This window comes from Pelophylax lessonae (genome assembly GCF_965119305.1).
Source record: "Pelophylax lessonae genome assembly, chromosome: 9".
Classification (NCBI taxonomy): domain Eukaryota; kingdom Metazoa; phylum Chordata; class Amphibia; order Anura; family Ranidae; genus Pelophylax; species Pelophylax lessonae.
In genome coordinates, this window is record NC_138776.1 from 79410654 (window position 1) to 79435500 (window position 24847).

The 24847-nt window shown below is 40.9% G+C and overlaps 1 protein-coding gene across 1 annotated transcript in view; it reads right to left on the minus strand.

The window, feature by feature from the left end:
- The window catches only part of LOC309564226 (alpha-2-macroglobulin-like), a 289760-nt gene that overhangs the window by 85124 nt on the left and 179789 nt on the right, over positions 1-24847 (minus strand). The window contains exons 16-18 of the mRNA XM_082268853.1: positions 13310-13421; positions 9251-9392; positions 144-369 (exon numbers count right to left, since the gene is read on the minus strand). Of these exons, the coding sequence (XP_082124979.1) occupies positions 144-369; positions 9251-9392; positions 13310-13421 (480 nt within the window). The remainder of the gene's footprint in view (positions 1-143; positions 370-9250; positions 9393-13309; positions 13422-24847) is intronic.

The window sequence follows — 24847 nt, forward strand, 5'->3', positions numbered from 1 at the left end:
AGGGCTGAAGCTTGCTGAAAGTTCTGTAAATTGCTCCTTATATTATAATATTCAAGTAGAAGCCTGTATGGTCAAAGCTTTAATGAAAGCAAGTCTGAGAATAATTGAATTAATAACATTCACATTATTTCAGTCTGACTAACCTTGATGCACTGTTTGAGATAGTTAAACACAGAAGCTTTAAGAGTAAATGTTTCTCCTCTCACTACAAAATACGGGAGGGTGAGATCTACAAAGAATGGCTGGAAGACCTGAAGAGAGACAGGAGAAGACAGGCCAAATCCACTCTGACCCAAACATACGGCCCCGGCATTCCAGTCTGTGATGGTGTCTGGGGTCTTACGATGGAAATCAGTACTGCCAGAGTCTCTAGACAAGACAGAGAAAAACAAGAATATAAAGTTACACTACCAAAGCAGTCAAAAGCTGGAGAGTAAACAAAACATTTACTTAAAGTAGCCATATTCTTTCTTCCAATGACTTTGAAAAAAAATTTTGCTACAGGCCCCTTAACTGCATCTAGATTAAAATGACATACTGCATAAATAGGAAACTTTCCCACTTCTCATTCATTAAATGGGTGTCAGACAGAAAAGAAAGTGAGTGCCCCTCCCCCCAAATAAAGATACAAATGACAATTAAAATTAATTTTCTGAAAAAGTGAGGAAAGTGGAAAGCCCTTGTGATGGTACTCACTGTTACTGGGAGTGAAAGACAGATACTTAATGGTTTGGATTGCTTCAAGTGGGACAGTAATATTTGTCAGCCATGTATCTTGAGAAATATGTGAGGACTATGCCTGTTTGATTCTGAACATGTTCATTGAAAGAGCTAATCACATTGGCTTCTGTTCCATGTCCTTCAATGTCAGAGACAGGCTTTGTCTATTGTTTGTGTATTGAAATAATGTGTATTGTATTGCAGGAGCTCGAGAACGGAAAGCCTGCTAGTTAATTGGCTCAGGTTGATTGAATCATTGTCCTCTGTTAGTTGCTGAGTGGAAATTGTATACTGTTTGTGTTGGTTGTTATTTAGATATGTTAATTCTATTTATGTATACAATTTCATCTGCATATGATAATGTAATCAGGCAACCCCTGACCTGTGTGTGGTAATCTGATCAGGAGGGGGGTGGGGTCCATGCTGTATATAAATTCTGTGTGACTGTTCAATAAAGAGAGATTCCAGTACAAGCTAAGTTGTTGGCTAGCTTTGTATGGGGGCAGCTAGGATTTGATATCTATGTTCATGACTGCAAGGAAGCCGTATACTGACCGAAGACCACAAGTACAGTGTGGGTTGAGGTTTTGTTACAGCCCTTCTCAGGACCCACAGCAGTACCAGCCAGCAGTACCAGCCAGCAGTACCAGCCTGAGAAAGCAGTACCCACAGCAGTACCAGCCAGCAGTACCCATAGCAATACCAGCCTGAGCCAGCAGTACCTACAGCAGTACCAGTCAGCAGTACCCACAGCACAGTACCAGCCAGCAGTACCAGCCTGAGCCAGCAGTACCCACAGCAGTACCAGCCAGCAGTATCAGCCAGCAGTAGCAGCCAACATTTCCCACCAGCAGTACCAGCCAGCAGTAACCACCAGCAGTACCAGCCAGATGTACCCACCAGCAGTACCTGCCAGAAGTACCAGCCAACTGTACCCACCAGCAGTACCAGCCAGCAGTACCCACCAGCAGTTCTTTCAAAAATTACCACCGCAAATAGTCAACTGCGCTCCAGACTGACCGACGCAGGCCTGGAAAACCAGTTGCGAATAGCAACATCATCAATACCAGCTGACATCACACACCTCACCAAAGAGAAGCAGTTCCAGCCATCACATTAGGGGTAAGTTAATTAAATGTTTGACCAAATATAACAGGCACATTTTTAAGCTGATAATTTTGTACAGCCCCCGAATGATTTTATAAATATCCAAATGGCCCTTGGCAAAAAAAGTAGAGGGTATGCTGGATCTTTGCAGAGAAACTACTGCCTCCACACAGAGAACATGGGTCATGTTCTACTACAGGGGACAGGTTTTCCTACTCAGGCTGTAGCTACAAAAATTGTAAACCTTTGCAATACTTTTGATTTTTTTGCGCCTTGAGTGTATTTAGAGAATATAAACTGAAAAGCCAGTTACAAAGTTACATAGTTAATCAGGTCGAAAAAAGTCCATCTAGCTCAACCAATAAAAAACAACAAAGAAAACACAACCATACAATCCTATATACACAATCCTATACCCACAGTTGATCAAGAGGAAGGTGAAAAACCCCAGCAAAGCATGATCCAATTTGCTACAGCAAGGGGAAAAATTCCTTCCTGATCCCTGGATCAACTTTACCAATAAATATTAGTACCCAGTTATATTATGTACACCTAGGAAATAATCCTAAAACAATCTACTGAGCTGGCCAAAAGCGCGTCTGGAGGGATACTATTTAACATTTTTACAGCCCTTACTGTAAAAACCTTTCCTTATTTGGAGAAAAAAAATATCTTTTCCCCTAGACGTAAAGAGAGCCCCCTTGTACTATGTGATGACCTTAAAGTGAATAACTCAACACCAAGTTCACTATATATGGACCCCTTATGTATTTATACATGTTGATCATATCCCCCCTTAATCTCCTCTTCTCAAGAGAGAATCAATTCAGTTCATCTAATCTTTCCTCATAGCTGAGCTCCTCCATGCCTCTCATCAGTTTGGTTGCTCTTCTCTGCACTTTCTCCTGTTCCCCAATATCCTTTTCGAGAACTGGTGCCCAAAACTGAACTGCATATTCCAGATTAGGTTTTTCTAATGATTTGTGCAGGGCCAAAATTATATCTCTCTCTCTCTTTGAAGTCCATGCCCTTCTTAATACAAGAAATGACTTTGCTTGCTTTGGAGTTGAGCATTAAAATCTGAAAGGCAAACCACTTAATTCAATAGTGTTTGTTTTATGGCGTGTTCATGTGTGATGCATGGATGTGCATGGAGTTGTGTAGGCCCATTAATTTTCTATGGGTCTTTAAAGTATGTCTACTTTCCAAAAAGTGCTCTGGACTTACTTTTTTGCCAGCACACCACATGACAATGTGTGTAATTTGCATTTTATGCATTGCAGTGTGCTGGGGTTAGGTGTGCCTGTGTTGTGAATGTATGTTAATTAGGATGCTGTTAAAAATGAATGAACATGCATTTCACAACATTGTTGCACCATGCACTGATGCACATTATACAGTAACACATGTGAACATTCTCAGGTGTTTATATTGTTATGAGTGAAAATCCCAGTAGATCAGCAGTTTTTGAAATACTCAGACCAGCCCATCTGGCACCAACAACCATACCATGTTCAAAGTTACTTAAATCCCATTTCTTCCCTATTCTGATGCTCTGTTTGAAATTCAGCAGGTTGTCTTCACCGTGTCTAGATGCCTAAATGCATTGAGTTGCTGTCATGTGATTGGTTGATCAGCAATTTGTGTTACCAAGCAATTGAATATGTGTACTTAATAAAGTGGCCAGTGAGTGTATATATACTATCACACACACAGGTACACACAAGTACATATGTGTAGCTATTTTTACATCTATTAATTTCTTATTTTTTTGGGTGTTCCATTTCTTATTAATGCTAGTGTGTGCTGTAGAAGCAATTGATAGGCTGTGTTTAGTTCTCTCTGACAGTAAAAGGTACTAAATCATTTTCATCTCCAAAATACCTCTTGAAATGCAATATTTTGTAAGTCAGTGTGAGAGTTTACAGTATAATAGAGACATTAATTTAAAGATGTGATATTATAAAATAACAGATTAGTGCTGGGTTGCTATTATAACCCATCAGTTTTTTTTAATGCTTTTTTTTTTTAATTGAAGTTTTTCAATAATAATTACAAACATAATAATTCAAGAATAATTACAAACATGAAAAAATTCACATTTTCATATATTCAAATGTTCAAACAGTACATTTTATATTTCCCGTCGGTACACAGAGTAATTGTGAGTATAAATTAACATATTCAATTCAACATTGTAGAAGCAAAAGGGTGAAGTCATGCCAGCAAAGTGGGTAGACAGATCCCAATTCCATGAGCACCACCAGCCACGGCACTCGGATATCCGGACTCCCTTAGTGGGAACCAACTGTGTCCGGATGTGGGCATGGCCAATTGGCACCCCCGGGTGGAGAAACGTCTGATCACCCTGGGGGGGGGGTTCCCTGGTAGCGAGTCACAAAGTCATATAGCATGACATTACATAACATAAAGTATTGAGCTATTAATGATGGTGAGGACATATCACTGGTTAGCCAAATAAAATGTGAGTATCGGTCTTGAAAGTAGCTGGATGGGGTCTCCAGTATGCTATTGTGGAGTACATATTGAATTTATCGTTTTGGTGATGAAGGTAGGTATCCAGAGTTTAGAAGCAATGTTCGTGCCTTTAGGAGTGGATTTGAGGTGCAGGGAATCGAGTGGTAGGAGGCCTACCCCCACCCGAATCCTAGAGGGCTATGCTTCTGTGTTCGGTGATCCATGCTGCCCAGTTCTTGTAGAAATATGTATTGGTCAAGTTAGCTTTGGCAAAGGAAAATTCCCTCTGGAAGTGATTATTTAGAAGTCTGATGGCATCTGTGGGTGTAGAGGGGCTTGGTGATTTCCAACATTTCTCCACTGCTAGGCAGGCTGCTATTATGATGTGGGTCCCCAAAATTTTAGTTTGGTTGGGCCATGTGGGGATTGAAAGACCCAAGAGGAGATCCAGAGGGGTCAAAGGGTGGGATATGCTGCATAGGGAGGAGACAAGGAAAGCAATGTCTTGCCAGTATTTCTTGATAATCGGCATTCCCACCAAATATGACGAAGAGTTCCCATTGTGTTGCATCCTCTTCAGCATAGCGGTGAAGCTGCAGGATATATGGCAGCCAGCCTGGATGGAGTGTAATACCATTTGTGGAATAGTTTTTGTAAGGATTCCCAATGGGAGATGCAGTGCGAGTTGTACAAGGGGTAGGATCAATGCTCAGTGCCAAAGGCTAGTTGGAGGTGAGCTGTGTATAAGAGTGGAATTCAATTGAGGAGGAAGGCTGTTCATCCCCTGTCAGTATTTTTGCCATCTGTGGCCCATTGGAGAGATTTCTTTTACTTCTTAATCCACAGCCAAAACAGGAAATGAGAGGAAATCTATCCAAAGTGAGGGAATACCTGGTTATCACCAGGGTCTCAAGAACTAGTGTCCCCATTAGAAGTTTTACCATCTATTCCTGTTCTGGTGACAGCATTTTTTTTTTTTTTTGCTCTCAGTTATAATGGTCAACAGGACAAAAAGAGGATGAATCTCCCTAATAGGTACACAGACAGCAATAAAGACCTGACATGGGTTCTAATCCTTCTCCACTCTATCTAAAACTATAAAAAATTCAATTTGCCATTAGTTTTTCTTTAACACAAGTGGAGTCAAATGATTCCTTTGATTTAAAAAGGAATCATTTGACTCCACTTGTCTTCAAACAAACTGTATGTTCAAAAGTTTGTGGACACTTGACTTTCATATCTACTATGTGCCCAAAAGCATGTGGACAACCTTTCAAATTAATGAGTTTAGGTGCTTAGAATATAGCTTACTGTTAATGCTGAAACACACAAAGCCATTTTACACAATTGTGCATTACCAACCTTGCAGCAATGGTTTGGAGGAGGTCTTTTTTTCCCAGCATGATTGTGCCCCTGTGCATAAAACCAGGTTCATAAAGACAAGGTTTGACAAGCTTAGTGTAATGGAACTTAAGTGGCCTTCACAGAGCCCTGACCTGATCCTTGCTGAACACCTTTCGGATGGGTTGGAACCAGGTTTTGTGAGCAAGATTTTATTCAACATCAGAAGCTGCCCTCGCAAACTTTTTTTTTTTTTTTTAGAGTTTTCAAACTTCCAGCTTAGACCTCACTCACACAGGTGTACCGATGCTGTCTGAGAGGGATATGCAGCCTGTTGAAATCGATGCAGGCAGTCAGTTGCTTCAAGCAAACAGACTGTGTTCAGATCCGTGTATCGGACCTGCATGTATGTACACTCCGGATGCGCTTGGAGATCCATGCAGGTCTGCTGTCATTGATTTCAACAGGCTGCCTGCACAGGACTGCATAGAATACCTGTGCATCTAACATGGTGAAGGTGACACTTCAAACAGGTGCATGAATTGGTACACCCTAGTGATCAGGTCTAAATGGGTGCAAATGCTGACAGGCACAATCCAATATCTTGCTGTTACAGGTACAAGGGGGTGGGGAGCACTCCACAATAATGCCATGGTTTTGGATTGGGACATCCAACAAACCTATTTAGGTTTGATGGCCAGGTGTCTACAAACCTTTGGCCGTATATTGCATAAAGGGATCACTTGTCTGCAATTACTGTATATACCTGGACCTCACTGGGGAAAGAAATTTAAGTATGATGATGCATTTATTTTTAATATTGTAAGATTATAATTTTTATTTTTGTATCCTTATATGGCCCTTTTTTACTGGCCTGTCTAAACATATTATACAAACGTTTTTTAATGACAGTAGATGTCCTGATTCCTATACTGACATTTAAATAGTTGACTGTTCCATGCTAAACTACACTCTACCAGACATTAGCTGATTCATAAAATATGTCTAAATGTAACAACAGCAATGTAACATTGCAAATACCAGTTGTTCTATGTGGCTGCATTAGTTTTCTTCAGAACAAGTACATTTTCTGCAAATAAAGAAAAATGCCTGTTGGCCCTGCCAGAAATCAAGTGTCCTTTTACCTTTCTGTGCACTAAACTGCAAATTTCAAACACTGCTATCAGCTTTCCATATCTTCTGTGAACTACATAACCACTCCTCCCTATAGTATAGAGGCAATGAAAATGGGAGGTGATTACATTCCATATAAAGAATATAGCCTAGTGTGAAAATATTGCTCCTCCATAGATACAGTGTAATTAGTGAGCATAGCCACCATAGGACAGAAAGTATGATAATGGCAGGATCATCAAGTGGAAATAAAAAGCCTAAAATAAAAGAAAATGAATGCAGCCACCACATCTACTGACTGATAAGGTTCAATACATTACATTTTGTTTTTGAGCTTAGACATACTTTAATGTGAACCTAAAACTTGATCAGAGGAAATCCGTCTAATAAATGTGACAAAAGGCCTAGGTGAGGTCCTCTAGCACCTAAGGTAAATATGCCAAAGTGTGCCTCCCCATGAGTTGGAGAACATGTCTGCTGTGATGAGGCAACTTCACTGAGTGTTATCTGACAGCAGATCAGCTGTTGCTGTCCTGAAGAACTGGTTCAAGAGTCTTGCTAATTTAAAATGAGACTCGTGAGCAGCCATAGCCACACATGCCAGAAAAACTGTGCCCTTACATGCTTCCAGTTTGCAAAGTGTTTGTAGCTCATTAAAACACTGTACCATTTTCTTAATAGGATTGCAAGTGTATTAGTGCATGCTGTTTACTGCATTGTGTTTTTTTTTTTTTTGTTTAGAAGATAAAAGACGTGTTTAATAAAATTGGTGCATTTTTCTATTATACTGTATATGCCAAATGCACAACAGATTGTTCAATTGCTTTCAGAAAAGACTGGAAAGGGTCTGCACGTGCAATGTATTTATAGTCTGTAAGAGTATCAGAAAGGTCTCGAGTGGGTGATATTGACACCTTCAAGGTGTGAAACATTTTATTTCTTGAATTTAACATAACAATGCTTAACCACTTAAGCCCCGGAAGATTTTACCCCCATTCCGACCAGGGGGTATTTTGCGATTCGGCACTGCGTGAATTTAACGCACAATTGCGCGGTCGTGCGACGCTGTACCTAAACGAATTTGACGTCCTTTTTTTCCCACAAACAGAGCTTTCTTTTGGTGGTATTTGATCACCTGTGCGATTTTTTGATCACGCGCTATAAACAAAAAAAGAGCGTCAATTTTGCAAAAATAGCAATATTTTTCACATTTTTTTATATGAAATTCCCCCAAAAAAAAATGTAAAAATCAAAATTTTTAAAAATTTTCGGCCAATTTATTTTATGCTACCTATGTTTGGTAAAAAAAATCGCAAAAAGCGTATTTTGATTGGTTTGCGCAAAAGTTATCGCGTTTACTAACAAAGGGAAAGATTTTTGTCATTTTTGTTGTTTTTTTTTTTAACGTGTAATGGCGGCGATCTGCGATTTTTTTTGTGGTACTGCGACATTGCGGCGGACAGATCGGACCCTTGACTGACATTTTTGACACTTTTGGGGTTACCAGTGACATTTCTACAGTAATCAGTGCTATACATATGCACTGTTACTGTAAAAATACACTGGTAGTGAAGGGGTTAACTTTATTTGGAAGGGAGGGGCTGTGTGTGTCCCTAGGGGCGTGGTTTCTACTGTGATTGGCTGTGGCTCTAGCTGTAAGGACACTGATCAACGGATCTACATACCAGATCCGTTTTATCAGTGTCTTTGCAGCGAGGAGAATGACAGGCAGTTTGTTTACACAAGCTGCCTGACATTCTCCCTCTCCCCCGCCGATCGCCGAGTGACCGGCGGACATCGGGTCCGCTGGTCACACGCGCGGGGGGGTCCGTGACCACGCGGGAGCGGGAGCGCGCCCCGGGGGGCGCGCGCTCGCTCCCTAGACCCTCACAAGCAAGCAACGTAGCCCTACGTTAGTTTGCCTGTGAGGGGCTGACCGCCGACGTAGATAGTCGTGCGGCGGTCGGCAAGTGGTTAACATTCCAGTATTTATGTAATGGATAATTTTATTTTTTAGAATAGTTCACCAAAGCAAGAGAGAAGCTAATCATTACTTTAAATAGCCAGATGGCAGTGTATGCATGCTACAGCAGACTTCTATGCCAAAAACAGCACCCAGAATGCTAATGGATGGAGCAGTACAAAGAGTAATGCCTAGTACACACGATTGGAAAAACCAGACAAAAATATGCATTATTATCGTTAGTATACCGCTTTCCAGAGCTGATCATGACAGTTTATCTAACAATATCCAAAGAGACAAGCACAAAATCTCTTGTACGATATCAGATTGTACAATTTTCGTTTAATAAGTACTATATTTGTCTGAAAAAATTAGGAAACCAAGACAGCATACATTACAATACAACACATTACATCGCTTCCTAAGTTGTATTCTGTCGCATGAGAATTTTCGTAACTTTGAAAACCTCGGGGCATTAGGTCCACAGATGAGCAAACTGACACTCACCCTACTGCCAGAAGTTCCCATATCCAGGTTTCAGGGAAATACGTTCGAATGGGCTCTTTTTCTTTCTCTTGTTCTATTTTTAGGCTAGGCATGCTTTCTCCAGGTAATATTGCTCCAGACATTTTCTCTTCTAAAGAAAAAGCTGATAAAGTAAAACAGTTTTAAAAGTACATCAGTGATGCATGTATACACATATTTTGAGAGTTTTGAGTAAAGAATGTGACCAGACATTGCAGGAATCCACAGGAATATTTTCCCTCCCCACAGCCCATTGTCCTAAGTGATGCTCTATGCCTTGCACCATAGCTGACCAAACATTATAAAACATATCTGAAAGGAAAGTGTTTGTTGTATCCATGGTAACCGAGTCCTTCTCTAAGCTTTACAACCTACCCTGGAAAAAAGGAAAGTGCTGCTAATAACTCTGTCTATTTAGAACCTTCAATATTTAAGGTCATATGTGGTGAGGCTTTGACAGAACAGGCTAACACTGACAGGAGATAATTTAACTGGAAGGGATTTAAAAAGAACCTGTGAGGGTAGAAACATTGCTGACTTGTACTTAATAGATACAGGCTTCAGGGCTGTCATCCTTATCTTGGCATCACTACCTAGTGAGTCACAAACTAGGAACAAGCATGTGGGATAGACTTATCACTGACTGCGTGCTTGTTCTAGATCAGTGGTATCCAAACTGCTTGCCTTTATCTAGCTCTTGCGGCAACTATTTCTCCCCCCAATACCAAAGATTGAGCATTGTTTACTCCCACTGAGCACAGTCCGGCCCTCCTAAAGTCTGAAGGACAGTAAACTGGCCCTTTGCACCTGAGCCAGGATTATTTTTATATGGTAAGCTGGTCACTGGTGGAGTGATTTTACTATACAGACATTGATCAGAGATCTGCAGTCAGTAATGCATGGTGGCCATTAAATGTCTACCTGCTCACCGTTTAGACTTGTAATCAGAGATTTTGCCAGAGGAAATACTTTCAACACTTCATTTTCATGTAACCCAACGTTACCAAGGAAGTCATTTCTGGTAGATGTGAAAACAGTGTCACAATAAGCCATGTCCTTTCTGAACACCCACTTTTCACTATGCCCATTAATAAATGTGGTGCCATAGCACACATTATCTAGACCTTAGAAATATTTCCCTATCATGAAAAGCTAATTGGTTGTATTCATCCCTGTGTCAAAGGTTCCCAGTCCTACCCTGAATACACCAATGTTCTCCCCCAATGATGCCTGGGGTGTGCATGGCTTGTCTGTCTTGATAGCCTTGTAAATAAATTAATTTGATTCTGGGATCCACAGTATAGAACATATAAAAAGCTATACAGAGGCTGGAATATACCCAACCTCACAGATTTATTATCAAAGTGTCTGAAGGAAAACTGTACAGGCACCGACGTCAACCACATTCTTCCTTTAGCTCTTCTTGTGCACAATGAAGTAAAAGTGCTTTTGGCTGGTTTACACACAGGGAATGCTGATTATTCCTAAATAAAAGTGGGCCTTTTGCTATTAAATGTCCTTCAGGCATTGCTGGTTCAAGTAGGTGAGGGGATAAGAAAGTTCTGTACTGGGATCTTCTTATCTTCTGGCACCAAAGGATCCGCATGGGCAGCTATAGCCCGAGTAATACACCTAACCTGAATGTGAAGAAAATATTTGTCAGATAAACAGCTTTATTCTATAATCTTACACCCTTCTTTGAAAAATGGGTCTCTAACTGGTGTCCTGAGCCTTTTCAATGACTTTTCATACATTCGAAAATCCATGTTGCAATTCACAGGTTTAATGATGTCTGCACTTGTTATTACTTTTAATCTTATCCCCTGTAATTTATAAAAGAAAAAAAAACAATTAGATTTCATTAGGAAAATATGTTACGTGCCAAGCATTATCAATTATTGCCTGTACCTAAAAACTATAAAATTATGAACAGCACCCTGGAGTCAATTACATTTCATGAAAATCTTGCTCTGCCTATTTTATAAAAAATGATATCTGGATATTAGCACTGCTGGCTCTTGCATTAAAGGCTTCTTCTGTGATAGATCTTTTCTATTCAGTAACTTTAATTGTTTTCTGTGCTTCTAGAGAAGTCTGTCATATTACCAAGTAATCTTTTACCTCAATTACAGTTCTATTTCACCCATTCCTCCTTTTCATCCATTCTCTGTCTAACTTCCTGATGGTTTAGCTTTATACCCTTATACCCTTTCTTCCAGCTTTGTCACTGAATCACTATCTGTTCTTCCCTGGATGCTTTCACATTTACACTCATATACAGGTATATTGCAGACACATGGTGGCAAGTCAAGTTTCTACTATTGATTAAATATTAACTATTAAAAAAATATATATATGTTACAATCTAGCAAGTTAGAAACTAGCAATTGCTTACTCTGATATCACTGCACACTGTGAGAAGCTCATATTGTGCATTAGAAACTGCAGCATGTTATATAGAGCCCTATTCATTTCCTGGATGAAAGGCATCCAGCATCATCCAGAACTTCCCTCCGCCTTACTGTCGTTTGCCCCATTCATGCATTGAATTTCAGTTCATGGAAATGGGCCTCATTTCAGGTGGTCTGCATGCAGATTCAACCTGCCTAGGAATGCCCACTCCTCCAGGCTGACACCCATCCAGAAAGGCATTTTGACATTTGCATAACTCTTCCAAAGAGCCATCCCCCTGCTCGATTCAGGGATAAGGGCTCATAAAGGAGAACTGAGGCAGGGTGCTGTGATGTTTTCAGGAAGCTATATGCAGCACCCTGCTGGCTATTCCCACTGGCCATAATCTGGCTGCATTGCATAGAGATGCACAAACACTCAATGAGGACATTACTGGGTCTTAAATAAGGTATATAATGAAAAACAGAAAGGTTTTAACATTTTATTAGCATGTTGAACCAGGGGAGGCAAAACTTATTCGGATTAAGTTTCAGCTTTAAGATTATATGGTATATCACTTTTGAATCTCCACTAGGTAGAGACTTCACAAAACAACAGATGCACATATCTGTTCATACAGTATGTATTGCCAATACTGTCCTTATTCCAGAGGAGCAGTTTTGTGAGTTGGTAGCAAAGAAGAGTCTAAAGGTGCCTGCAGGCATCCCAGTTTGGAAAATTAGCAGTATCAAGCAAAAACCTAATATCTAGGGATATTCATAGGCTGGTTAAGGGTCTTGGAGGACATTATTTTTATCATTTTAGTGTGAATAATGAGCATAAAGGTACATCTCAGTGAATTATTTGAGGGTCAGGCTAGGGGTTAGCAGCCTATAGGAACCCAACCTCTGGTGCTCCAAGTAACATCAAACTGATTTGATCACCTCTGTTACAGAGAACATTTTGTTTTTTTGGTTCTCTTAGAACATTTTGACAATGTATAAATGATAATATAGAGAGGTAAAAACTATTGTTTTCTATATGCCCTGTTCACATGGTATAACCTGGAGAGATGTCCTATTATAAGTGCACCCATCTTTTTTGCCTCACTTCACAATTAAAGTAACTCCCCCTCCCTAGATATATACTTTCTACATCCCAAGTCCACCATCAGACCCAATCTTCACATCTTTAACCAAAATCTTTCCTCTGCCTGTCTGTTTCTGTTTCCATAGAAAGCCATAAGAATTGGCTGTGCAAGCGCTTTAATTGGGAGGAAAATGTCAATCGAGGCATGTGAAGATTGATACAGATGGCAGCCGTAAAGTTTATTGAAAAGCAAACATGGAAAAACAAAGTTCACAGTAATTAAGAACAGCTTGTACATTTAGGTTTAAACAGGCTTATTTTGTACTAAAGTAAACATGTCCTGTAACTAAAGTTGATTTGCAATAGCCTTCAATTTCTAGATTGTTTCATAGATTGTTATTAGATTGAAGGACTAATGGAGTGAAAGGCTAGTGTACTGTTCAACTTCACTTATCCTTTAACCATTATATATTTTGGATATTGTTTTTCTTACCTCAAATAAGCTGTGTACATCCACATCTGTGTTACCATAATAACCTGGACGTGTAGAGTAGATAGAGTACCTAGTAAATAGTATCTCTGTCCTATCCCTAAAAGATCTGCATCGATTTTTTTTGTCCTTGATACGATAGTCATACCCTCCACTTTGTTGGGATGGAAATAAATCAAAAACCTTAAAATAAAATGATGAAAATGAATCGTGAAATATCTAGCAACAAATATAAAAATGTATTAATAAAAAGATAATGTAAAAAATGAGGATCCACCCTGTGTTACATTTGAGTTACCCTGTATCACTTTCTAGGATAGGGAGGAGTACAACAACTAACTTGTATAACAACCTGAAGGTTAAAAGGCATCTAGAATATTATTTTTTTATTTCATTTTTATTATTTTTTTTCACTGTTTTAAATGTTTGTTTCCACGTATTTAGTTCTAATTCTTTAAGTACATGCAGGCAATCACATTGGTGTTGATTTACAAAATCTGCAAATTGCGTCACACCTGTGCATTACCGACTACTTTTAGTCAGAGAAAAGATTTGCTAAAGCACTCAGTCAACAAGACACTAATGCAAATTTACTAATGGTCACAAAATTTAGCGACCATCTAAATGAGTTCCCCTCCTAGAATCAAGTGCACAGAAGAGAAAACGGAAAATTGTATACTCACCTTTCCGTAATTTTCCTTTCCTGGTACATTTTCATGGCAGCATACAATGGGATGTGGCTCTGCCCCCACAAACTGATCGGACTGGTTAACTATAAATCAAAGACAGACCTGGCTCACAGCATTCTCTGTAACTCCCACCATTTGGGCGTGAATCTTTATGCTGCCATGAAGATGCACCAGGAAAGGAAAAGTATGGAAAGGTGAGTATACAATTTTCTGTTTTCCTGGTGCATCATGGCAGCGTACAATGGGAATTAACTCGCCTTACGTGAGGGTGCAAGAAAAATTTTGTAATGGTCAGTAGCGTAAGTATGCTTTTTCCAAATTTTACTGTCATGAGTCGGTTTCATCTAATAAAGTGTAATGAAGGTGTCCTAGGAGGACCATATTGCTGACTTGCAAATACCCTCAGGAGACACTCAGCACTGCTCTGCCCACAGAGCTGGCACTGCCCTGGTTGAATATGCTCTTAAGTCCTCCGGAACAGGGGTGTCTTGCGAAGAGTAGGCTCTTTTAATTGTTTTAACAATCTAGGAGATGACTGTAGGTATTGATGCTGACCTACCCTGCCTTAAGCCATGCTAGAACCAAGCACAGATTTGAGCTTTCCTGAATGGAAAGGTAGCTGCCAAGCAGGTCATCAGAGTTAGATCCACATCTAGGGGATGTGGTTCTCTCAATTAACCAAGAAAGACGGTAAATTGATTTCCTAGTTACAGTGGAAGGAGAAAGATACCCCATGGATAAAAAGCAGTCTGGGGTTTTAGAACTGTTCAGTCTGGGAAGAACGTTACGTGAGGCTCCCTAAGTACAATGCCTGCAGCTCTGACACCCCTCTCACAGAGGTTGTAGCAACCAGAAATATGGTCTTCATTGTTAGATTGCAGAGTGTAGTCAATTCTGTAGGATAGACATGAGGCCTTGATAGAGTTGAGGACTATAAGCATGTACCACATCGGAAACAATGGTTTCCAGGCTGGTCTATAACTTCACGCAAGCCTTTTCTTCTCAATGATTTTTATTGAGTTTTTAACAAAAAAAATGAAACAATACATATTGTAAAAACATACATTTTCATGGGTCCATGACAGTATAAACGTGATATTACAAGTAGGGTATCTTTCACACTGAGTCATCACAATTGCGGACTTTATAGCTGAATACATTTAAATACCAGATACACTTGGTGATTTGTCTGTCACCTGACACCAAGGCGATCCAGAACATCACGTACCCCATCCCACCTCCAGAACCGAAGAACTAAAACAGAGTCCGAAAGGAGGAAAGAAGAAACTGTGTTGAAGTTTTCAAAGGGGCATGGTATCCCCTCCAACCACAATATTATCCAGAAAATGAGAGAGAATAAAAAAGAAAGAGAGAGGAAGTGGAAGGAAAGAAAAGTACAAGAGAGTAGTAGTAAAAGGAAAGAGAAGAATCCCAGAAGGAGATGAGTGCACTCCATGAGACTCCGTTATCAGAGCTACCTCAAATTACAGAGGGTCGGATAGATAGTGTACCTGATCCAGGCTTCCCATGTTTTATCAAACTGAGCTCTTTCGTCTAAGAGGGTTGCCGAGAGGCACTCGTTTATCATGATCCATGTAAGTTTGTGTTTCACCAGATTGAACGGGATAGTTGGCTTGCTCAGGTTGATTTGCGTTAGCCAATAAAAAAAAATTGTAAATCTGGATCCAAAAGAGTTTCACCTTTGGGCACCACCACCACGTGTGCAGTACTGTGCCCTGCATGCCACATCCCCGGAAACACATAGAAGAAGCCCCCACTACATATGCTGCTATTCTCACTGAAACCATGTACCACCTCATTAACACCTTATAATTAGCCTCTATCAATGCCGTATTTATGTATGATCGTGAAGCACGTTGTGCCATCTGAAACCATTCATCAATTTCATATGTCACGTACATTGATAGCCTGTTCCCATTTTTGCAAATAGATTCGTTTTGCTGAGTTTGGAGGTCAGGATACTATACATTTTTGAACCATGCCTGTGTGCTTATCGTATGACCCACACAAATACTCCATTGAGATTTAAGTAGAGAGGTCAGAAATAATTTGCAGGGATTCCAAGAAGTGCATAATTTGGATGTGACGGTAAAACTCAGAGTTAGGAAGTTGATATTTATCTCTTAGAGCAGTTCTAGTCAGGATCCCTCTATTATCACAACAATCAGCTATACGAATTAAAACTTTATTAGTCCGGGGTAAAGTCCAGATTAGCGGTTAGAGGAGCCATGGGGATATGAGGAGACTTAAAGCTGTGTGGTTTCATTAATCTATCCCATAATCATGCAAGCCTTTTAAGAATTGCATCACTAAAGGGTTAAGGAATCCTTAAACCCCTGTAAGTGTAGACATGGCTGAAATGTTATCATATTTGAACCTAGGCCCCTGTTCAGTCCCAGTTGTAAGAACTGCAGAACCTTGGCTGGTTTAGTTAATAGAGGACTCCAGGCTTTTGCTGTGTGAGATCTGCATAATTTACCCAAATTCTCTAGTAAGTATTATTCATGGAGACCTCTTTGGCTTGACACAAGGTAGCCACTACCTGCATTGAGCAATCTTGACTTGGTAGCCTCCCCCTCTCAACTTCCATGACATCAAAAGTAGTCTCTTGGAGCTGGATGGCAAAACTGGCCATGAGAGAGCAGATCCGTCATAACTGGCAGAGGCAGTGGTGACTCAGTGCTCAACTATAGGAGAGACACTAGAGCCTCCTAAGCCAAAATGGTATAATTGCAATTATTGATACAGGAAGTTCCACTGACAGCCTAATAATTCTACTGTTCCACTGCTGTATAGGCACAGTACGACTCTTGCTTCTCTCATAAAAGGAGTGAATGACAGAAGGACTTTGAACATCACATAACCTTGAGCAGCCTGCTCTTTGAAAATGCATCCCCCAACCTTTCTGGCTGGGGTCTGATGTGATAATGTTCCATTCGAAAACAGCAATTGGTCAGTTACAAAGAACCAAGGATACCTAAACACTTTTCTGCTGGAAGAGACTTCGCTCCCAAATCACCTATGACTTTCTCTATCAGAGAACGGATCTTCCCTTGTGGAAGTTCTACTGAATTTTGTTCCATCGCTATTGCAGACAGTAAGAACTTTATGAATGCCCTAGGAGAGGTGTACAGACCTAGGAAGCACTGAAACTGGTAGAGTTTAGGATGGATTGGGAAAAGTTAGTAGGTGTCTGATAAACCTACAGAGCATCCAGTCTCTCAGATTTATAAATAATAGAATTGATTGGAGTTTCTCTATCTTACACTACTCCAATTTTCTGTGCTTGTTGAGTTTTTTCAAGTTTAGCACTGTGCACAGATTACCTGATTTAGATTTTTTTTTGCTAGGAAGAGGGGTGAACCTAATCCTCATCTCCTCTGGGCACTTGGAACCTTTACAGTTGCTCATTTTTCATTGAATGTAGCTACAAACTGGACCAGAATTTTACACTTTTCCATCAAATCTGGTAGCCTGGCTGGCAGGAAGAAATCAAAAAGGTGGACATCCCTTAAATTTCCACCAATGTCACATCAATTTAGCTGATGTTGCCCACTGATGCTGAATATTTTCCATCCAGGTGTGTTTGCAAAGCTTTACAATGGCACCCCCTGAATGCGTGCAGCCTTAAAAGGACTTCCACTGTTCTCCTAAGAAAGGTTTCTTAGATTTTTAAGGCTTCAACAATGAAGACCGGGTACTTCTCCAGTTCCTTTAATAATCTTTTTCCTGGTCCGTAGGAGTTTGCCTCCTTGTATCCACTTGGGAGTTGCCACCTGTATGCTGGACCTTTTCAGATTTTTTCTGTTTTTTTTTTGTCAGATGATATTCACCCTGACCTGCTATTGTCACCCTTGAGATGGCTGTATCCTGTCTATTCCCAAATAGATTGGATCCATTGTCTAGTATCTTGCACCAGTATTATTTTTAAGGCAGGATCCACCAACAGTGGCTTCAGCCTTAATGCCCTCCTTGTCATGAATGCGGGGGAACACCGCTCTTGAAAAACATCAATTGATGTCTACTGACACATCCGCCGCAGAGTCTCCCACCAATTTCAGCTCTTACAAAGCTGTTACCACATTGTCTCTCTTCACTACCTCCAGAAGGACTTCTTTAAAGGGTAACTCCACTTTCCTTTTCAATCTGCAGGGCTGTCATTTTCTGTAAAATGCAAGGCAATATGGCTATCTGGAGGCGTTCTGTACACAGAATGCCCCCCCGAAACAATTTCCTGCTTGAGTGATTAGCTCACTGATTTTTCCAGAAGTCTGCAGGAAGATACAAGTCAGATTTTTGCATCCGCTGCAACAAAAATTTAATTTTTGGTAAGATACTACCAATAGGAAATCACGTCTAAAGGGATGCAGACCATGCCACATTCCTCAGAGTCTTGCAGGTGCAGCACCTGGTTGATAATTATAAAACCACTTTAATTAGACTCACTCAGAACATGGACTGGTTATTGCTGGTCTGAAGGCATCTGCAGTTGCTACAGTATGTAGGAGCACTTCAGAGCTGGGTCTAATTTTCGAACTAAAGCCTCCTTTAACACAACCGCAAGGTGACGTGTCTTGCCAGCTGCATTAATGATGCATCCGACATCGGAGGAGAACACAGCAGGTTGACCTTTAGCTTTTTGAGGGTATACAGTTTTGACAACCTGTTTATACAGGCCTTTTTCTCTGACCCCTTCTATTCTTCCTGCATTAACTCCTCGAGTTGTTCAGTGAAGGGAAATGAGTACTTTCTAACCTCGTGGAGAGCTTCCTCTACTTCACTCAAGGCAATTGCATCCTTAACTGCCCTTGGAAAAGGCTTTATTGGGCAATCGTCAAAGCCTGTGGAACCTTGAATGCCTTCTTCCGACAAGCTTTCCAATTTGAACACCACCTACTGGCTCTGGTTGGAAGTGCTAGGCAATTCAGCCACCGCATAGGAAGTACAGGCTTCATGTATCAACTCCTTGGCCAATTCTTTAATCAAGGCAGCTACTTTCAAGACATCCCCTGCTTTGTCAGTTGTCACTTCCTCCAAGCAGACTTGACATACTAGCTATTCAGGCAATGACTTTCCACCACAAATGCGGCAACCATTAGGGCTGGTAAGCTGTGGTGTTTGTAAACGGGGAACAATAATAACGAAGGGCGAGATGATGACCCTGATCAATGTTGCCTGGATGCCTGCGCCTAAATGGTAAATGTTCTGGCTTTTAGAAAGCTCCTTCCATCTTGAGGTCCTTGCAGGGCTGTATCCTGCTTGTTCCAGGCAAACTTGACATATTAGCTTGGCAGGCAATGACTCTCCAACACAAATGCAGCAACTATTAGGGCTGGTAGCCTGTGATGTTTGTAAACAGGGAGCAATGATAATGATTGGTAAGATGATGACCTTGATCAACATTGCCTGGATGTCTGCTCTTAGATGGCGATTTATCTTGACCTTTAGAGGGCTTCCTCCATCTTGAGGTCCTTACAGGGCTGTAGATATTGGCTCTCTTTTTCTCAATCTTCACTACTTATCTAATCCCTATAACTTAAAAGCAATTGGTGGTCTGACTGGGCAGTGTTCCCCATAGAAACAGAGAAAAGCAGCAGACCTAAATGAAAAACAGCATGACACAGTGATCCCAGAGCAAGCATTGAGAAGAGGATAGGAAGAGCCAAGGTTAAATGCCATAAACAGCACAGTGATCCCAGAGCAGCGATGGCAAACCCTGGCACCCCAGATGCCCCGCGACGCTCACGCACTCTGCGATACAGTTGAGCACCATAGAAAATGCAGCCCCAAAACATCCGGGGCGTCAAGGCCCGCCACCACTGTACTATAGCAACACCATGAAAGAGAAAGAAAAAGCCCAGGTGAATGCCATAAACAGCACAGTGATCCCAGAGCAACATGAGAATGAGATAGGAAAAGGCAGGTTGCTGACATACTATATTCACTGAGGGCTTATGGAGCTCGGGACCTATTGTCCCCCCTATCAAAAATATTGACACCTATCTATATATCCTTTCCTGCCTGGAGCCACTCCTGTACCAAAAATAGGTTTTCACCGCTAACTCCCGGGACCTTTGGGTCTGGATCATGATGCCTCTTATGACTATATAAAATATGCCTGTTTCTGTTTGCTTGAGGCTATCCCCATGCCACAATAGATATCTCACACCTAAAGGTTGGGTACTCATAAATCTGAATATATCAGGGAGAGGGTGCGGTTAGTCGAAAGTGCCAGGAGATTATAATCAGTGGCGATTGTAAGGATCCAGAATTTTGAATCCAGCACAAGTAGAATGCATATATACGCCAACATGAAGCTTATGTTTTGAATACGGAAGCAATAATCCCCAATCAGTATCTGTGTCGTCACAACCATGTCATCTACTCTGAGTCATTATCAATAAGGGCCCTGAGGAAGCCTTGAGCGAAACGCGTCGGCTTGCTGGGGACCTACATTGACCGATTCCATCGTGAGACCTACTCTCCATCCTACACAGGCTCTTTGGTTTTGTTTCCCTTATGGGACGTATTTCTATGCTGTAAATGACTTACCCTGCTTGATTTTATTATTTGTATTTTAGTCCAATTGCACCCAAATGCATGGTGGTCCATGCTTTTTATCTCATATATCAATAAAATGTTATTTGGTTTTATAAACTGGTTTTGCGTCTGATCCTTCTACTCCCACTGGCCTGCAAAGCCCCATCTTTTTCTTTCCAATTGTTTGTTAGTCTCAATAGAAGCACTGGAGGGTGACAGGAGGGGGGCTGTCCTCTCTCACCGCTTGTAACAACAACCAAATGGCTGAACAGCCGCTATGATTTTTTTTACAGTGCAAGGAATTGCCAGCAGAAAACAATGATATCTGAATGATGCCTGTAGTTCCAGACATCATTTAGATATCTTCACTCAAAGTCCAGGACGACATATGACAGCCTTGGGCGGTAAATGGTTAAAACATGATCTCAAGCAATTTATACTTCCTATACATATGTTGAGCATTTTAAAGAATAACTGCTTTAAAATAACTCTAAATTTGTTTGTATAAAGTAATATATTTCAACAAATCCAAACAGGCATTGACTTCTAGTTCAAACATCTCAATAGTGACACAACTGAGCATGCCCAGACTAGGAAACCGAAAAAGTGCCTTTCCTCTGTTGTTTTTTGGCATGCGCCATAGTAAACGCCTTTGTTCACAAGCCTGGAAATGTTGTTTGGAAAGCGGGAAGCTGTTTTTGCCAAAGTCTGATTATTAATCAGGCTAACATTTATATATATATTTAACAGCATACATCAATACTTGTAACTATAGAACTGTTAACATGCACAGAAACACCAACATAGATATTCTAAGAACTTTTTTTTTTTTTTGGAGCATATATTTTTTGCAGTATATGTACAGTACTTATGCATGTACTGCCATGTGCATTGAGCATGCCCAGGGACATAGACTTTTGAGATATATTAACTGAATGTTAGAAAAAACTGCACTTGGTGGTGATCAGCATCTAACAAAAATCTAAATCAAAACTCCCATAGCTGTCTTCATGAACCACACATCATACCAGTGTTAAAGTAAAATTAAAAGGGTGCTGAGTAAAGGGGGCGTGCCCGGAAGTGAGGATGTGAGTGTGGGCTGTGTATCTCCTCGCTGAACACCTCTCCCGCCGGAGCTGACAGAGACGCCGCGAGGACGCCCTAAAACAGCGGAGCTAGAGAGCCGGAACTTGGCTGTGATCCAACCGCCGACATCTGAGCAGCTCGTGCCTCGGGAGGGGAGAGAGGAGCAGCTGTCCCGTGCGTGGAGAGAGAGGTGGAACCCGGCTAGATCCCGCCGTTTGGAGCGTGGGCGGCCTGACCGGGTAGGGGACCGGGTCCCGGACCTCCCGCTGGGTGTCTCCGCCGCCAAGCTCCTTGCTGCTGGAGCGTGCCGGGGTAACGGTGTGGAGAAGACAAGGAGAGTAGAAGGAGGAAATAGGACATCAACCTCTTGAGCTCCCGCACTGTAGAGAAAAGGAGGTGGGATACCCGGTTTGAAAAGCCGGCCCGAACAAGCACAAGATACCTATTGCAGGTCATTATATTATTTTAAAGCTCCTTAATGTGAAGGGTTTCCCCCAGAGAAAAAGGACTGTATACCTACCGAAAGAGGACAGCTTCGAACGTGGGTGAGATAATACCTTTTTGTTCTTTTTCTACCTATATCTACCTATTTCCATTGCTTGTGGGATGGCCATAGACTGTGATATCCGTAGCAGGTAAAGAGGAAGAAAAAGGGACTACATCCCCTCTGTGCCGGATACCTGTTTGCCTCTTGGTGTTATTGAAATAAAGTCTACTAGAGGAATTATTGGAAATTGGGAGAGAACTGGTTATTGAACTAAAAAGGAAAGCATGACATTAACTAAAAAAAGGAAAGGAAAGAAAAACACGATAAAAGTCAAGATAAATAAACCAGAAGGAGAAATAGATAAATATTTTGCTAATAATCATAAAACGCCAAGGGAAGTAAAAATGGCAAGATGTGGAAACAGTGCCCTAACAAGCCCAGAGTCAGGGGATGTGCCGAGCTCTATGACTACTTCTCCTACCTCGGAGAATTATCTGGAAAGTCCGGAGACGAGACAAAGGGAGAATGAAATATCTTGTAATTATACACAGAGCTTGGAGTGCAGCGCGGAGTTAAAAGCTATGCTACAAGCTCTACCAACTAAAATAGACATAGAACAGATGGTGCATAAAATAGAGGAAGCACATCAGAGAGAAATGCAGGAAATTAAGAAAGATATACAAAATATTTTGCAAGCTCTAGTAGAGGAATCAAAGGCCAGAAAAGATATTGAAGAGAGAGTAACATCATTGGAATTAACAAGAGACATACAAAGGGAGATAGATGAGAAGATACAATTACAGTTGGAGGAGATAGAAAACAGAAATAGACGTAATAACCTACGCATAAGAGGCATACCTGAAACGGTGGGAAAAGAGAGATTATTAGAAGTAGCGGAAGATATTTTTAAACAGATCATGAAGGACAAATATCCGGAACAACTAGAGATAGAAAGAATACATAGAACCACTGGCCCCAGAAATAAGGATGAGAGAAGCCCAAGGGATGTGATCTGCAGACTATTTCACTACGTACATAAAGAAGGGATTTTAAGACTGGCATGGGAATCCCAGGATATAAAAGTGGAAGGAGGGATAGTTAGGATATATGCAGACATCGCCAGAGGAACATTGAGAAGAAGAACTCTTTTGAAACCGCTATTAGATCTGGCAAGAAAAGCAGGATGTACATACAGGTGGGGGTTCCCATTCTCTGTAACATTCCGTAGGAACGGACAGTATTTTAACCTTAGGACATATCAGGACAAGACGGCATTTTTCCGGTTTATTGAAACAGATCCTATTCAAATAGTGAATTGGCTGAACCGATTGCCCAGCGAAAAACCGTCAACATACCTTCAACAAAGGGAGAAAAGATCAGAGATACTATCAAGAGAAGAAAGAAGATAAAGAGACTTAACTATTAAGAGATTGTAGTGAGGTCCCCTTATGGGAATTAAGGGTTAATAATCTCCCCCCCTTTTTTTTTTTTTTTTTTTTTTTTTACACAATTTTTTAAATTCTAGATGGAAGTTATTCCTCTAATCACTAATTTTACGGGGGATCTTGGGATTTTCACATAATTTTGAAACTATGATGGAAGTTATTCCTCTAATCACTAATTTTTGGGGGATTTTGGGGAGGGGTCCCCCCCCTCCCCCTTTTTTTTTTTTTTTTTTTTTAATTTTGAAACTATGATGGAAGCTATTCTTCTAATTACTAAACTTATGGGGGATTGATAGATTAACAATTGGGGGGGAGGAAAGAAGGAGGGGATTGAATTAGTGAATTTGAAAATGTTGTGATGTTTATTATGTGATGAATGACGCTCAGGGGATCGGGGGGAGGGATGGTTGGGGAAGGGAGAGAAGGGAAGAGGGAGGTTACTCACAAACCTGCTACCCCCCCACCTATCCCCAGGGCCATAAGTTAGACATTTTAATGTCCTTTGGTAATTTAATGAGAAGGGAAGGCCTCTATTTACTGGGGGAAACTGAAGAATATGAGGGGAAAAGGAAACTCCGGTAAATCTTAGAATAAAAAAAGGATAGAATAAGCACATAAAAAACGGCGGGAGGAGGTGGAGGAGAGTCCACAGAGAATCACTTCAGGGCACGACCCTATCTATAGAGTCACACAAGTGGCACGAAAGTGACCGTGTGAAATAAGGATAAGTTTTGTTATTATCCGAAACTACGGGGGAGAGGGTCGCTCTCTTGTGGAGATCGTCCCCCTCAAACCCGTAGGAAGGGGGGTAAAGGGAGGGGTGGGGGTTTAGGGAAAGCGGAGGGGTTTTTTTTTTTTTTTCTCTCTCTTCTCTCTCTCTCTCTCTCTCTCTTCCTCCTTTTGCTCGTTTTTGCGTCACGAGCTAAGGATGGAAAATATAAAGGTGGTATCATATAATGTCAAGGGACTCAATGTACCAGAAAAAAGACATATGCTATTATCTGACCTAAAGCAGTTACATACTAGTATAGCACTGATCCAAGAAACGCATTTCAGGACGGATAAACTACCCTTTCTTAAAAACAGAAATTTCCCTTATGCATATCATTCCACTTATACACAATTTAAAGCAAGAGGAGTCTCCATACTTATTGCAAACTCTGTCCCTTGGACTTTCCAAGATAAAATGCAAGACCCGGAAGGAAGATTTCTGTTTGTGAAGGGGATAATAGGAGAAATACAAATAACAATAGCAACAATCTATGCGCCCAACAAAAGACAGGAAAGGTTCATAGCTAAAGTAATAGAGAAATCTATGAGGTTTTCAGAGGGACAGTTAAT